Source organism: Centrocercus urophasianus, unplaced genomic scaffold (genome assembly GCF_019232065.1).
Source record: "Centrocercus urophasianus isolate 14NV4802_14NV808 unplaced genomic scaffold, USGS_Curo_1.0 seq_10, whole genome shotgun sequence".
NCBI lineage: Eukaryota > Metazoa > Chordata > Aves > Galliformes > Phasianidae > Centrocercus > Centrocercus urophasianus.
In genome coordinates this window covers 22183549-22198743 of record NW_024884142.1, presented here as the reverse complement: position 1 = coordinate 22198743, position 15195 = coordinate 22183549, and the positions used below count along the sequence as shown (strand labels likewise).

General features: G+C 37.6%; 1 protein-coding gene across 2 annotated transcripts in view; it reads right to left on the bottom strand.

The window, feature by feature from the left end:
• The window catches only part of SMAP1 (small ArfGAP 1), a 94578-nt gene that overhangs the window by 17553 nt on the left and 61830 nt on the right, over window positions 1-15195 (bottom strand). For both annotated transcript variants that reach the window (XM_042810710.1, XM_042810719.1), the window contains one exon: window positions 6467-6551. In XM_042810710.1, coding sequence (XP_042666644.1) covers window positions 6467-6551 — 85 coding nt within the window. The remainder of the gene's footprint in view (window positions 1-6466; window positions 6552-15195) is intronic.

Below are 15195 nucleotides of genomic sequence, written 5' to 3'. Positions count from 1 at the left end.
TGCCTTAGGAGGCACAGCTATAGTTCCTATAGAAACTGCAGCTCTGAATTGATTTTGGTGTACATAAAACCCCAGAAGGTTTTTACAGCATCTTTTTCATACAAGGAATTGAGAAACAAGCAGGTGGAAGGGTGCTGGTCTGCAAGTCTTCAGAGACTTCTTCAGATACACAAAATGATTTTGTAATTTGATTTAGCATCAATCAGGATCACGAGTAGCTTGGTATTCGCCAACTCTCAAATCCTCTTCCTATCAATGTGAAATGCAGACCAAATTGTGCATGCTAGCAAAGGCATGCAGATCCAGTGACAAAGCACCTTGAAGGCAAGGATACAAAGACAGACACATGTAGCATTCACAAGAAATGAAACCTCAGCACGTGTGTTTCTTGTTTCAGGTTTCTCAAAGCTTGTGAGGATAATTATGCTGTCTGCAAGGACTAAGACAAACCAAGGAACTCCACAAAGGCAAAATCGCCAAAGAACGCCTTCAAATTACTAGATCTCATATGCTAAAAGTAAACAATGAACTGAACAATGACAGAAGGATTAAAGCAATTTATCCAGCTCTGCTCAGCACTGGTGTAGACGCACCTCGAGCAGCATGTGCAGTGTTGGGCACCACAACATAAGAACGTCATTAGACTGTTAGAGAGTGCTCAAAGGAGGGCTACAAAGATGGTGAAGGTTCTAGAAGGCTAGGTGGATGAGGAGTGCCTGAGGTCCCTGGGTTTGCTCAGCCCAGAGCAGAGGAGCTGAGGGGAGGCCTGATGGCAGCTGCAGCTCCTCACAGGGAGCAGAAGGGCAGCACTGAGCTCTGCTCTGTGTAACAGCGATGGGCCTGAGGGAATGGCATAGAACTGCATCAGGGGAGGGGCAGCTGGGGGTTAGCAAAACGTTCTTCACCAGATGGCTGTGGGCATGGCACAGGGTGCCCATGGCAGTGGGCACGGCCCCGAGCTGCCGGAGCTCATGGAGCGTTTGGGCCACGCTCTCAGACACAGGGATTGAAGTGAAGTTGGACTCAGCGATCCTTATGGGCACCTTCTAACTGGGCATATTCTGTGATCCTATGATTTAAAAAGCCACATCAGTCCATTTAATTCCTATGTCAGCATTTGACTTTTCTGGGAGATCTCCAACAGAACTGAAGAACAAGGTCATCTACCATTATGGCATATCTGTTTATACCTTAGCTATGAAGGTCTCCTCCTTCTCCTATTTCTGTTCTGATGACTTGAAGCCAGTGGACACTGTAGGTATAATCTGATCCATCATTCTGCCCGCAACAGCGCTTTAAGATGCATGCAAATAAGTGTATTGTCAAGCAAGTAATGAGCTTCTGGTAGTTCAAAGTACTCTATTCATTTGAGGTCATTCTGCAGGCAGGCAGTTCCAAAAACATCTCCCAAAAGGTTGGCTGCTTCAGATAAATTTAGGAATGAATAGTGCATAATTTTCATGCAAATGGATTGTCTGGAATTAATAATTTAATGTTTTCATTTTCTCAGGGAGTCATATGGATTAGAAAAAGTCTTATATTCCAAAGTGGTTCAGTTTCCCTCAATCTAAAAATGTTTATCATCTAAGACTTTAAATACACACATAATAATTTAGTAAAACAAGCATTTCACATATGTAAAACACTCACGGTAGAATACAATCGTTATAAGAGAATGGTATTTTTCAAGCAGTTAATATGCTAGTTATAAATCAATATTATGAAACCTGGGTTTTTGCTAGATCAGTCCAAAGCTGTTTTAACAGCTATACGTTGTAACAGCTGTAAGTGTAAGAATAACATTTGATAATGTACGTGTTTTCAACCTTTTACTAAATTTTACACCAGAAGTATTTCTGCCTGCATCAGTGCAGAAATGAGATATTCTGAATGACTCCTTCCAACACAGTTTTAGCTCTGCATAAGTAATATTAATAGCAGATCCCGTCTTAGTCCTTTCTCAAAAAATGCAACAGTTGGAATATTTAGCAAATCCTGAAACATTTTTTTTGCACCACGAAACTGGAAGATTCCAGAACAAGATAAATTTCAGAATGTAGACAAAAAAACTGTTTTCAGTCTTGTTTATCACTTGTAGAAATATTAGCACAGTTATAAAAATGTAAGTGTGCAGGCATACACAAACTTGTGTTTCAGTGTAATCGTTTACACGTTTATAGAGATCATGGATATTCCCAACTACAGTGTGTCAAGCCACTGATTAGAATGTTTCCTCTTTTCTCTCCTAACTTTAAAATACTTCTTTAGTCTATGAAAGATGCTCCAGATGAATTCTGAATTCTAATATTCTAAAAATGTTACTTTTCATTCAACTTTTACTGTCTACCAATAAAAACTGATGACAAGAGAGAGAAGGAAACATGCCTGCAGTCTTTCCAGGAATTAGTCAAAAACAGATCAAGTTATACATACATTTTGAGAAATGCATAGCTCTAACCAACACATATGTTAGGGAGACGATCACAGTTACTCTGAAACTATTTCTAATGAACAATTTCTAATGAACTGCCATCACTTTTGTAGAGAAAACACCACTAGCTAAGGATGAAGGACAAGATGTGGCACAACCCCTGCAACATGAGCATATCACAGGCAGAACTGTCACACTAAGGTGGAGAAGGTCATGAGGAAAGTCATCAGGTGCTGGTTTTTGTTGCTATTCCTATCTCCAGAAGACCTAAATCCTTACTTTTTACCCTTACAATGATATGACAGGTAAATATGCATAGTATGGCAGATAGAAGTTGCAACAGCAGATATTGCTTGTGCTTTCACAACAGGAAGTCCTGTTTAAATTTGTTAGCAGAAACAAAAGCTATTTGCCAGGATATGCGTAGTAAGTGATTCTAGTGATGTTTACCATTATAGCTTTTCTATAGTGTGCATTTTATTATTTCTGACAATACAATTTCTGATTCCGTGCTTCCTTTTGTTATGAAAACTTTAATACACAGCATTAATACGTGGTACATTTCTCTGCACCAGTGGTGAGTGACCAATATGGCAGATGTAAAGGCATGGCAAGAAAGAGAAGCAGTAAGAAAGACCTATTCCTTGCATTACATTTCTGAAACTAATTATAAAGGAACAAACTATTTACAAGACTTAGCATCTAAGCTGTGTTTTTATACATGACAGTCACACTAAAACTTGCAGTAGAAGAGATATTTTGAATATGTATCTGATTATTTACTGCACCAAATTGCTAAAAAGACAGAACTAAGAAAAACAGTTGAAGACTTTAAACAAAATCTGTGACAGAGATACAAACAAATGATGGAATGATGGAATAATTATTTATTGCATTACTAAAATTTTATTTACTGTCAAAACCTTTGTAGAACTATTCACTGGAAGTTCTTTTCTGTACAGAATTTCTCAAAATAAAATCTGGGGAACCAGAAAGTTAGCAAAGCTACATGCACCAAGTGGTTGTGCCTATTTTCATGTGGGGTGGATACACTGTATACCTACCTAAGCACAATCTTAATATATTAGCAGTGCTATATAATTCCTACTAACCTACACAAACACGATTTCTTTTTCACAAATGTTTTTTAAAGCTATCTTTCCTTCATCAGTCCGACATAAGTGGAATCACATAACTTGTAAGAGAAAACCCCAAGCTGCCGAGCAGCACAGAGGATCAGCAGGATTAACACTGCTGAGATGGAGAGAGTCTTGACAATGCCTTAAATGCCAAAGAACTTTGGTTCACATGCTGTGGCTTTCAAACAGAAAAAAGTTTCTTATAACACCCCTATTAAAAATTAATGTTATAAAATCCCATGTTACCAATTTTTGCATTAACATCCTCACATTCTCTGCAGTGCACTCTTTCAGTGTGGGGAAGATCCAACTAATTGTAGAGATCATTAAAAAACAGCAGTGTCAGATTTAGCCTACAGAAATAAACTGTGATTTCTCATGGCTTGGGAAGCGAGGGAAAAAACTGGGGGCTTCACAGTATGAACATTAAGTAACACCATTGTTTGTGGAGAACAAAAGAATATTCAGCTCGTGCACGTTGTTTCCCAAATTTCTGCATCTGTGCATTACTGAACTAAAAGGTAATCTGAAACAAAAAGCAAAATGCACAAATGTCTATATAGCTTGACCATCAAAAAAATGAATTTCCAAATACAACCTCAGTAACAACCACTCTGAAAAGGAACCCAAAGGATCTATATGAATCAATTTTCAAAGACTAGCAGAAACTCTAACATGGCAGCACAGTCACCAGTGACATCATGCCTCTGCTACTATTACAAGTTTTGAAGATGCAATTTCTTAAACAAACTACTTTGAGGATGTTGCAATTCAGTAGAGAAAAATAAAAAAACAATTTATTTTCAGAAAATTATTGAGCTATAAGTGCTACCTGTTTTTTAAGGGTAAGTCTTGTTTCACAGTTTGTTTACCTTCTGATGAGGTCAATATTAAATCCCAGCAGAGACGCATACACACAAAGTGTTATGTTAACTTCATAACCCAAGAAAGTTAACTTCATACTCAAAGCTAGCACAGATATATTCTAAGGAAAACAAGAGGCTGGGCTGTTTAAAAAGCCAGAATTCTTCCAGCATGAATTGCAATCCATTAAAATTACCTAATTTGCTATTACAAATGACTCTGATCCACCCTCGTAAAAACTACTGTTGTTCTCAATTTGCAGGAATGAAGTCCTGAGAATGAATTACTGTCATTAGAAATATGTCCACTCAGTAAGAAGAATGAGCCACACCATCATATCCATTCTAAAATTGTTTGATATGGCATATATATTGCACTGAAGAGATCTTGCTTTTAATACTATCTGAATCAACAAAGTAATAACAAGCAGCCTACTGCGAGAATTAATTACAAGATAACTCCAAATGAATTATGCAGGTCTGCTCTCATTAATCCATCTCGTTTGCAGCTCAGTGGATTCCAAGTGATGCTAGCTCATTACACTGCCTTTCAATTTATTTGAAGTTCTTAACACTCCCTTCTCTAACATCATTTTTTGCTACAATTATAAACTTTGCCCTTTGTATATCCCACCGTGTTTATTTACACTGAAGAACCACTGAAGAAACGTTGAACACAATTATAATACTCTTTCTATTGTACATTATATTTTTACATAATCAGAGTTCATTATCATAGCATAAAATGGCATTACCAAGATTTTTTTCAACCCATAACTAACAAACTACAGAAGTCTGACAATTTCAGAACCACACACTGATTAAATCTGAATTCTTAGTTAGGATGTCAGTCTGGTGAAGGAAAATAAAAAAAGGACTGGCCTTCCATGAAGCTGGAGTTACTTTTCTTTTTAACAGGTTCATTCTATATCCATGATCTAACTTTTCCTGTTTAATTAAGTTTTGCTTGCCTATGGTAACATACTACTTGAGATGAGATACGGACTGTGACACAAACAGAGTCGGTACAAAAACAGTATTTTACAGCCATTCTGCATACAGAGGGAAAATAAATTGCATTCTGACTGACAGCATGAATTCTAAAACAGGGACAATACTATTTGCCTTGCTGCAACATTATTATCTGAAAATGAAAACAAAACAAATCATTTTCATACAAATTCCAATTGGTACTACAGGCTAAAAAAGCACATTTAAAAGACTTATCTGCCTCCTTCAATGAACCGTCAATACTATGGCAAAATCTAGAGTAACCAGTGTATCAATAAGCATTCTAATATCCACTCCCAATATGTAGAGAAACTTCCTAACGTTACATAATAAAAGAGATTAAAAATAGTTATTGCAATATTTTGTTTTCCTATCTTCTGTTTCTATCCAATGGGCAAACACATTTGTATAATCATAACCTTCAACAAGCAAAGAAGTATAAAAACACTACTGTATGGGCAGATGGTGCAAATGAAGACCAAAACAGTTTATTTACACAACAAGTAGATGGTTACCTGCTAGAGAAGAAAACAAAATGTGCAGAAGGTAAAACTGAATGATTGTCACAGTCAGTTCACAAGACTGCAATACTCAGTGTTTACATTTTACAAGATATTGGTCAGCTACAGTCAGTCACTTCGTTGTTCTTTTAACTAAAATAGAGATTTTATCATATAAGGCATTTTAGAGAAATACAATTCAGATTACCTCTGCATTTCAACTAAAAAATATGCCAGTACCATAAACATTGAAATATCACAATCCACAAGCTCTTTGAAGATCACTTTGATAACTTCCCCTTCCCACAGGAGCTCATTACTCTCCCTAGCAAAACGCGAGTATTGATACACACAGATCCCCATGGCATTTTCCTTTGTAGTTTTAAATTCAGACTCAGTGTCACGGTTTTCAAATTCAGCTAACAATGTCAGTAAGCACAGAGAAAATGAAAACATATTTATTAAAATTTAAAATGATGTGTACACGTTGCATAGAAAAACAGGTAATTATTTATTGCTTACCAAGCCCTAAGAGGTCAATAGTGGGTTCTGATGACTTTTTTGGACTTCCTTTGGCTTCTAATTGCTGATCCTCTTTCTTCTGCGGCTTTAGAGGGAAAAAAAAAAAAAAAAATCACAGTTAACTTTTCTGAAAAGGATATGATGCTTAAAAAATTCCCATTACAGATGCTAAGCCAATACCAAAAATAAAAGCTCTTTTCTGTATTTGCTTATTGTAATGAATTTGATTTGTAACGAGACAAATTGCAGTTGTGATCATAAAGGACGAGGCATATTACTGTAAAACATAATCCTTATTCCTTGCTGATATGTAATCAATTTTTAAATAAGAGTTACCAAATAAATTAGAAAAAAAAAAAGTCGAAATCTTATACTGAGCCACTGCTTATCATTCACTAGGCAGAAATCCATCTGTAATCTGATTGACTAGCTTCAGCCTCCAAACTATACTGTTCTGCAGCATTAAGAAGGTTCAGGTTTTTCAAAAGCTTGCATTAAAAGATGAGCAGCAGACTAGTGACACAATTTACCCTTCTTGAAAACAGTATCAGCAGAACTTGCAGACTTTTTGGATGCTAAGCACAGAAGGACATAATCTGTTTTTTTGGTCTTTCTTTCTAAGCCTGAAGGCAAGTGGCATTGACATGAAATCTGATTATGAAAATGACTTCATAAATCTATTTATAGTTCATGTTGCACCAATATCTGGCTGGTCATCCTAACTCATCTGAACATCTTGTTTCAAAATAAACTGGTTTACAGCATTGATAGGGCAAACATATTCTCTTGTGCACATGAACAAGACATGAATGCCTGACATGCATTTACTTCACAAAATCATGGACAGGTGAAGTGGACTGGTTGACCAGTGAGCACAGCTGTTAAGTAGAAGTGACAACTGAGTGATGGTAGAAGAGCACTGCCAGACTGGGCACTGGGCTGAGACCAACAGAACCCACTTTACTCCCACCATTATCATTATCATGTGGGTATGAAGTCATTTAGTAGTCCCTTTCTTCTTCCGCAAACTCAGGATAGAGTCATGAGCTTGGTGCTTGTGAAAGCACTGACAAAACTCAAGAGTACTCAAAGATGGCTCTAGTGAACAGCCCAATTTACCAACACCCCTCTTAGATGAGAAAGCACCCATTGATATCATATCCTCTGGGAAATATCGGCAATGAAAGAAACTCCATTTCTGCAGTGATGGGGAATGGGAACCTGAACACTCAAACTCATCTTTGTTCATCTTTTAGAGACATATTTCCACGCTCTTGCAAAAAATCCTTCTGTTGACTCTATGCACTTTGCTCAAGAATAAAAGGGAAGCTGCTGCTGGAAAAATATTCCATGGCTTCTCCAATTCTAAAGTGTCTTACAAGTACCATGTTTGAACACATTATTTGAAGAATAGCAAACATTTTGGATGCTTCTCTGTACACAGATAAATATTCTTGGGTGTGAGAAAAAAGAGTATTTCTAAAAGTAAACTTTTGCACATCAGTGATAAATTGAAGAACTGATCATTCAAAAACAAGGTTTTCTGCAGCTGAGCACGTGTCTGAAAAGATACCGCAGAACTTAAATTACTGTCACAAATATTAATCAGATTTTACAAAAAATATTTCAGAACAGAGTTCATCATAGAGATTTGTTCACTTGGTTCTCCGTACAGAACACCATGGATCACTGAGGATGTAAAAAAAAAACAACCTGTTTCTGACTTGCCTGAATTCACAAAACTGATTTTTTTTTAATTCTATATTCAGAGTTTAACATCTCTGAGTATAGCATAACAGCTTCTTTAAACTGAAAAGCAGAACTGTTAGAATTACACTAAATGTGTAAGTTCTCATTACTCCAGATTAGGTTTATGGTAACTATCTGAATGCATAAGTTTGTAATAAATTAAAGCTTAACAGGGTTGGATTAGAGGGCAAACTTCTCACAGAAAACAAATCAGCTTTGCATACATTAGTAAATCCGAACAGATGGCATTCAAATAGCAGTTTCTTTTGTTTAGTACTTATTATTGTAGCAAGATTATCTTTTAATAGATCTAAATATAAAAAAGGCAGTACTAATCCTGTACTTGAGTCTTCTGCTTTGTTAAATGAACTTTCCCAATAATCATTAATTGCCTATTTAGAGTCCGATAAGACAATGAAGGTACAACATACAGAAACTACGTAAGATTCTCGAAGGCACCTTGTCCCAGCATTGCTCTATTTTTTGATCAGCATTTTTTTTTCTTATTTTACTCCTTCACTAATATCTAAAGAATAGGTTTTCACATTACTTCATAGCTAGTTGCACTAACAGACTGCTAAGTTATTTTCATGCTTGTTAATATTGCAAAAATTTATTGTGATTTCTTTGAGGGAGATTCTCAAAGCATTATTCAGTTTCTCGTTTATACATAGCCAGTTTTCACCAAGACTAACCTTCACTCTGAACAAAAACCCACCCCATCCATCAACTTGCATTTTATCAATATTCACTAGCAATACTCAGCAGCAATCTAGAATAATAAAAACATTTCATCTGAATATTCTCCTATTCTTAATTTTAGCAGCGATGCTACATCGCTTCCTCCTCTTCCCACTTTCCATTCCCTGACCACAACAAATGCCAGCTGCTGGAGTTTACTACTCTCCTGTTTGAGAGTTGTTTTTTTTTTTAATAAAACGTACCTTAATTTTTGGTTTGGAGGCTAAGATGCTGCATGCCATAAAGGCTCTTGTGCAAATTCAGAAGACATTTAGTTTGGTGCATAATGTCTGCCATGACTGGAAAAGGACCTATCTGAAATAACCTATGCTTAGGCATAAATTAAGCAAAGATGGCACTGCTGGGCAGAAAGGGAAAAAAGAAACATGGATGCAAACAATTACACTTAAGAATGCCTAAATAAAATGCTCTTTGATGTGCTATTTCCTGAGACAGTTCTCTTTTTGCCCCCCCTGGACTTTGGGCTGCCTGACTGCACTGTGGTCCACCTGAAGAAGGTACAATGAAAAGCAATACCTTACTAACATGTTCTATAGGAGAGATAATGGCTTATTTCTGGGGCTGGAGAAAAAGACCTACACAGGTCCCTTCCAACCCATATAATTCTGGCACAGATAGACATTGAAATTTCCAGAAAAGAACAATCACATTAGAGTCATTTGAAAATTTTATTCCAAATCCTCAAGGGATGTGATGTCTAATTTCTGTTTAGTAGCTTTGTTCCAACAGGACTCACACATGACTAAGCTTTATGTACAGAGTGCTCTTCAGAGATGTTAAAGTTAAACACTGTGAGCACAGAAGCATGCAATGGGTAAAAAAAATAAAAAATAAAAAAAAAAACAAACAAAACCCAAAAAACCTACATAACAAGGCAGTGACATTTTGTTAACTTACTGTTTTATTCAGTGCTTTATCTAAAAATTACTGTATTTTGCAGCAGAGTAACGTACTATGACAAAAATCTGCTTGTGATTTCTGCTGCACTAAGATTCCTTTTGGTTTCTGTCCTAAAAAAACCTGAGCCTGTTTTAGAGAATAGAATAATGTTTTAGAGGCTAGAATAATCTCACTGAAGTTATCACTTCCTTAGCTAGGTTCTGCATCCCTTTATACAGCTCTTCGGATTGGCAAATCTTGGAAGTTCTTGTAAGTATTTTCAATTAAAAAAAAAAAACAAACCTCTTAAGCAGAAAAGCAGGAAAATACTTTCTTATTACCAAGCCCCAGAATGGATATCATGTGATTGCACAGATGATACTTAGTTGAAACACAGTAACTTTTAATTGCTTTTTCCCCACCAACGCTATCCTTTTCACAGAATCACAGGGTTGGAAGGGACCTCAAGGATCACGAATCTCCAACCCCCCTGCCACATGCAGGGCCACCAACCTTCACATCTAATACTAGACCAGGCCTAACCTTTTACCTAAGTATTTCTCCTGAGCCTGGAGAAGGGGAGGCTCAGGAGGAGCTCATCTGCGTCCATAAATACCTGAAGGAAATCTAACAGTGGACAGAGTCAGACTGTGCCCAGTGCAGGCCAGGATGCAGTGAGCACAAACTGGAAGCACAGGCGGTTCCCTCTGAACAAACAGCAGGTGGAATTCTATGTTGATGGAGTACTGGCACGGGTTGCCTAGAGAGGCTGTGGAGTCTCCCAGCTTTGAGACAGTGAAAACTATCTGGAGTGACTCTTGAACCAGCAGGCTGAGCGAGATGACCTCTAGAGGCCCCTTTCAACCTCAACCATTCTGTGATTCTGCCAAGTGAAACAGCGCATAGAAATTGTTAGCTACAACATTCACTCATCAGATATTTTCAGTAAGGCTGAAGGACTTCCATGCTTTCAGGTACACTAACAACGTTTTAACTTTTCAGTGGAAGGGGCTGAAGCAGTCTTCTATGGAAGACTGTGGGCAATACAGTTCCAGCACCAAATACTGAGTAATTTTTAAGGCGCTCATCTATCTTGACTGGTATAACATCAAATGCATGGAAATCACTGTTCAGAATTGGTTTATAGCCTATTCTTGAAGCTCTGAGAGACAATTTTAGTAACAATTCTTATGATTGCTTCAGAAGTAACAGCATCTACTGCAGAAATATTATGTGATGTTCGTATTCCATATGTTAAAGAAAACTGGGAAAAAACAAGGTTTTCTGCAGCAGAGGCTACAGTTATGAGCATCCCTAGAGGTCTGCCAGTGTGTATGGGATGGCATGGAAAGGCACACACTTAACAGGAGCTGAGTAACAGTGGACTAAGAGTAGCTTTTTTTTCTCCACTGTCTAAATAGAATTTCCCTATATTATTCTTCTAAGAAGAATATGTGTGTTATGTGAGACTAATAGAAATTCTGCTCCTTCATAAAATATCTGAATAGAAAGCAGACTAATTGCCAGAACCTTAGATAATCACAAGAGCCATAGAGTCTGCATTTTATTAAAGTAAGACAAACAAACTTGAGTAATTAAAATTGATAACGTTGCTGTCATGGAAACAATTCCCTCTTTAAGTTTTTGCTCTGGTTCTAATTTCTATTTACTATCTAGTGATATCTCACTGAATCCTAATTTTATACCCCACTGAAGCTCCACAATACAATAAAACATACTGTGACAACATAACACTAAAACCTTATCCATAAGAAGTACTTAGATAATAAGATATATTATAGTATTTAAAGAGAAGACATTTAAAAGTAGGAACTTCTCCTAACTTTACCTCTAACAAATGAAATGAACACGTCAGAGAGTATCTTCTACAGACAGTAAGAAATACCTCTTTCCTAGTTATGTGAAATGGAGATACAGAAATGATTATATGAATTTTAATTTCCTCACACCTTTACTGGATGTTAATTGGCTTGAATTCAGCAGACGGAGCACTAAATGCTGGCAATCTGCACATACCTGTACACTGCAACTTGTTCAACGTTAACATTTTGAGCTAAGAAGCCATCCAAACAGAATTCTTGCCCTAACTGCTGTAAAAAGCAATCAACTGTGGATAAAATCAGGCCATCTGCAATATATTACACTCTTCAAACAAGTACATAAGCCTGCTTAAATAGTTTTATGTAATGTAATTTTTCTAAAGACCCACACTGAGTTTATGTTTTCATTATGATGAGTGCACTCACCAGTCCGCCTCTAATCCATAGAGATACTAGGTATTACATAGTCAAAACCACTTACTGATCTTGTTAATTTCCCAACATTTCATGGTTAAGATAATTTTTAAAATTTGAATATAAGGCAAAGATTTGACTTTCATTTCGTTCAAATTCTGACTACATTCTTGCAGAATTAAAATAGCATACTTCTAGAAAACCAGTTTCTCTATTTTCATGATGAGGAAGTTTACCATTGCGTCATGAAAGACTAACTTATAATTCAACAATGTTGCACTGCTGTTTTCTTTCCTGTTCTTGTTTCTTTACTCATTTTGTGAGATAATAAAAGTGATCCGAGATTTAATTTGGAAAACAGGATTCGTAAGAATACTAGTTTAGACCAGCCAAAAATAAAAATTTTATTTGTCCCTACTAGGTCTCAAATAAAAAAAAAAAACAACCCATGCTCAATATTACCTTTTATTGAACTCTCACAAATCATTGCTCTAGATATAACACCATTCTGGTTCAATCTGATTTATGTGAAACACTTCTTAAATCAGTTAAAACCAAATAAATCAGCAAGTAACAATCTTAATTACTCTATTTTCACATCAAGGTGTAGGGTTGATTTTATAGATTTGTTTCTCCCTCACATGTTCATCTAAAGCAAATCTCCTAGAAAATAAGAATGCATCTTTGACAAGGATAAGAGAATTGAATCACAGAATACTCAGAGCAGGAAGGGACCTCTGAAAACCATCTAGTCCAACTGCCCTGCAATAACAGGGAACATCCACAGCTAGATCAGGTTGCCCAAGGCCTGATCCAGCCTCACCCTGAAAGCCTCCAGGGACAGGGCATCAACGACATCTCTCCAGGCAACCTGTTGCAGTGCCTCACCATCCACACCATAAAAGACATTTTCATTATATCCAACCTAAACCTACTATCTTTAACCTTGAAACTATTTCCCCTTGTTGTATCACAACAGACCCTGCTAAAGAGTCTGTCCCCTTCTTTCCTGTAGCTCTCCCTTTTAGACACAAAAACGTTCCTGTGAGGTCATCATGGAGCGTCCTCCTCTCCAGGCTGAACAGCCCCTGCTCTCTCAGCCTGTCCTTGTGGAAGAGGCATTCCATTCCATGGATCATTTTTCTGGCCCTCCTCTGAACACATTCCAACATTCCCATGTCTCTCCTGTGTTGAAGACTCAGCATCTGGTTGCAGTTCTCCAGGTGAGGTCTCACCAGCACAGAGCAGAGGGGCAGGTTCACCTGCTGGCCACGCTTCATTTGATGCAGTCCAGGATACAGCAGGTTTTCTGGGCTACAAGGGCACATTGCTGGCTCACGTCCAGCTTCCCATTCATCAGTACTCCCAGGTGTTTCTCGACAGGGCTGTGCTCAAGCCTTTCATCCCCCAGCTTGTACTAGTAGTGGATATTGCCATGACCAAGGTGCAAGGCCTTGCACTTGGATTTGTTGAATCTCATGAGTTTCACCGATCTTTTTTCCCCCATTTTGCTCATCCAGCCATTAGGCTTGGGTTGGTTAGATGCTAAGATGGGATACAGATGGGACAGCTTACTGAAATGACCATATGATGTCCTGTTTTTGAATTTCACCCCATCAGCACAGGTAATAACTACCTAATATTCCCTGTCTCTGTTATGCTACAGACTTGGCCAAGCAGATACAAGGAGCAATTTTAGTCATGTAAATCACCTGCTTCTGGAACTCATCCTACAAGTCACAGTGAATTCTCAAGTTCTGTTCTCCCACTGAAGCTAAGCATACATAAAAGCCTTAAATTCCTGAGTCACAGCATTACAGTTTTGCAGCAGATTCATCCAGAAGTCCACTCCTACTCCCTGGAATGGGTAGCCATGCTTTCTTCCAGAGTTTTACAAAGCAAGTCTGCAATGCCTGAAGCATAAGCTGCATGCTGTAGAGAGTCCAGTGTCCCAGTCAGGCATTTCATCAGATTTTGTTCAGCCAGCTATTTCTGAAGATAACCGCTGAATGAATAATTTATTGTCTCATCAGAGAAAAGAGAAATAATGGAAGCATTGCCAAGTCAATCCTCTTCCTTCCTCTGCACAAAGATTACGGTACAGCGCCAATGATGTTGTCTACAAGGGATACAGTTATCTCATGGGCAAGACAAGAAGGAAGGTCAAGGCCACCATGACTGACAGTCACACATCTACTAAATTCACATGCATAAGAGGATTTTATGAAGTTTGTTGCTGATTTTATCCATGCCACCAGCTTGTGCTTCCCTGACTCTCAGCACAGGGCCCACACACACTTGGTTACAAGATGTAGAAGACAAGTAGAGGAATGGGACATGGCAAGCCAGATATACAGATAACGTGAGACCCTCCATATTAGTTAAATGAAAAAAAAACAAAAACAAACCAATCCCTTAACATTCAGACCTAGCAGCAATTCCATTAACTCCAGTTATACCCATTCTCTCCTTTTTAATCATAACTGTAATAACACAGGAAATTAATCCAAGCTTGTGAAGTGATTTAAGAACATTACCCATATGCTGCAGTCCTTTCAGAACATTTTCAAGTACGACCACGCACTCCAGAGTCTACGGGCCAGTCTGAGCTCTGCATTTATGAGACACTTGTTTGTACCTTCCCATCTACCAGATAACCCACCTCTGACAGAGGCAGCTGGTGACATTTTGCCCAGGAAATGACAATGATGAAACTTGTTTGTTAAGGGTAGATTCAGAAGTGTCAGCATGCAGAGAACATACTGAGGTTATTTTTCATTATAAATGAGTGACTCTTGGACAACAGAATAATGCTAGCTAACTCAAGTGCAAATTTTCTGCTTCTCTAACATTATGCCAATTATCTATGTATGTACAAACTATGGGTGTAACAGTTCTAGAAGGCAAAGGATATCCAACAGAAATGCAAAACAAAATACTTAAAAAAAAAAAACAAGCAGAACTTCTGCTAATTCACTACCATAAGATGTTTGTGCAAATACATATATAATAAAAGAAATTTCAGCAACAGCACTTAAGATTAACATTAGGGTTGGATTCGATCTCTTAAGGTCCCTTTGAACC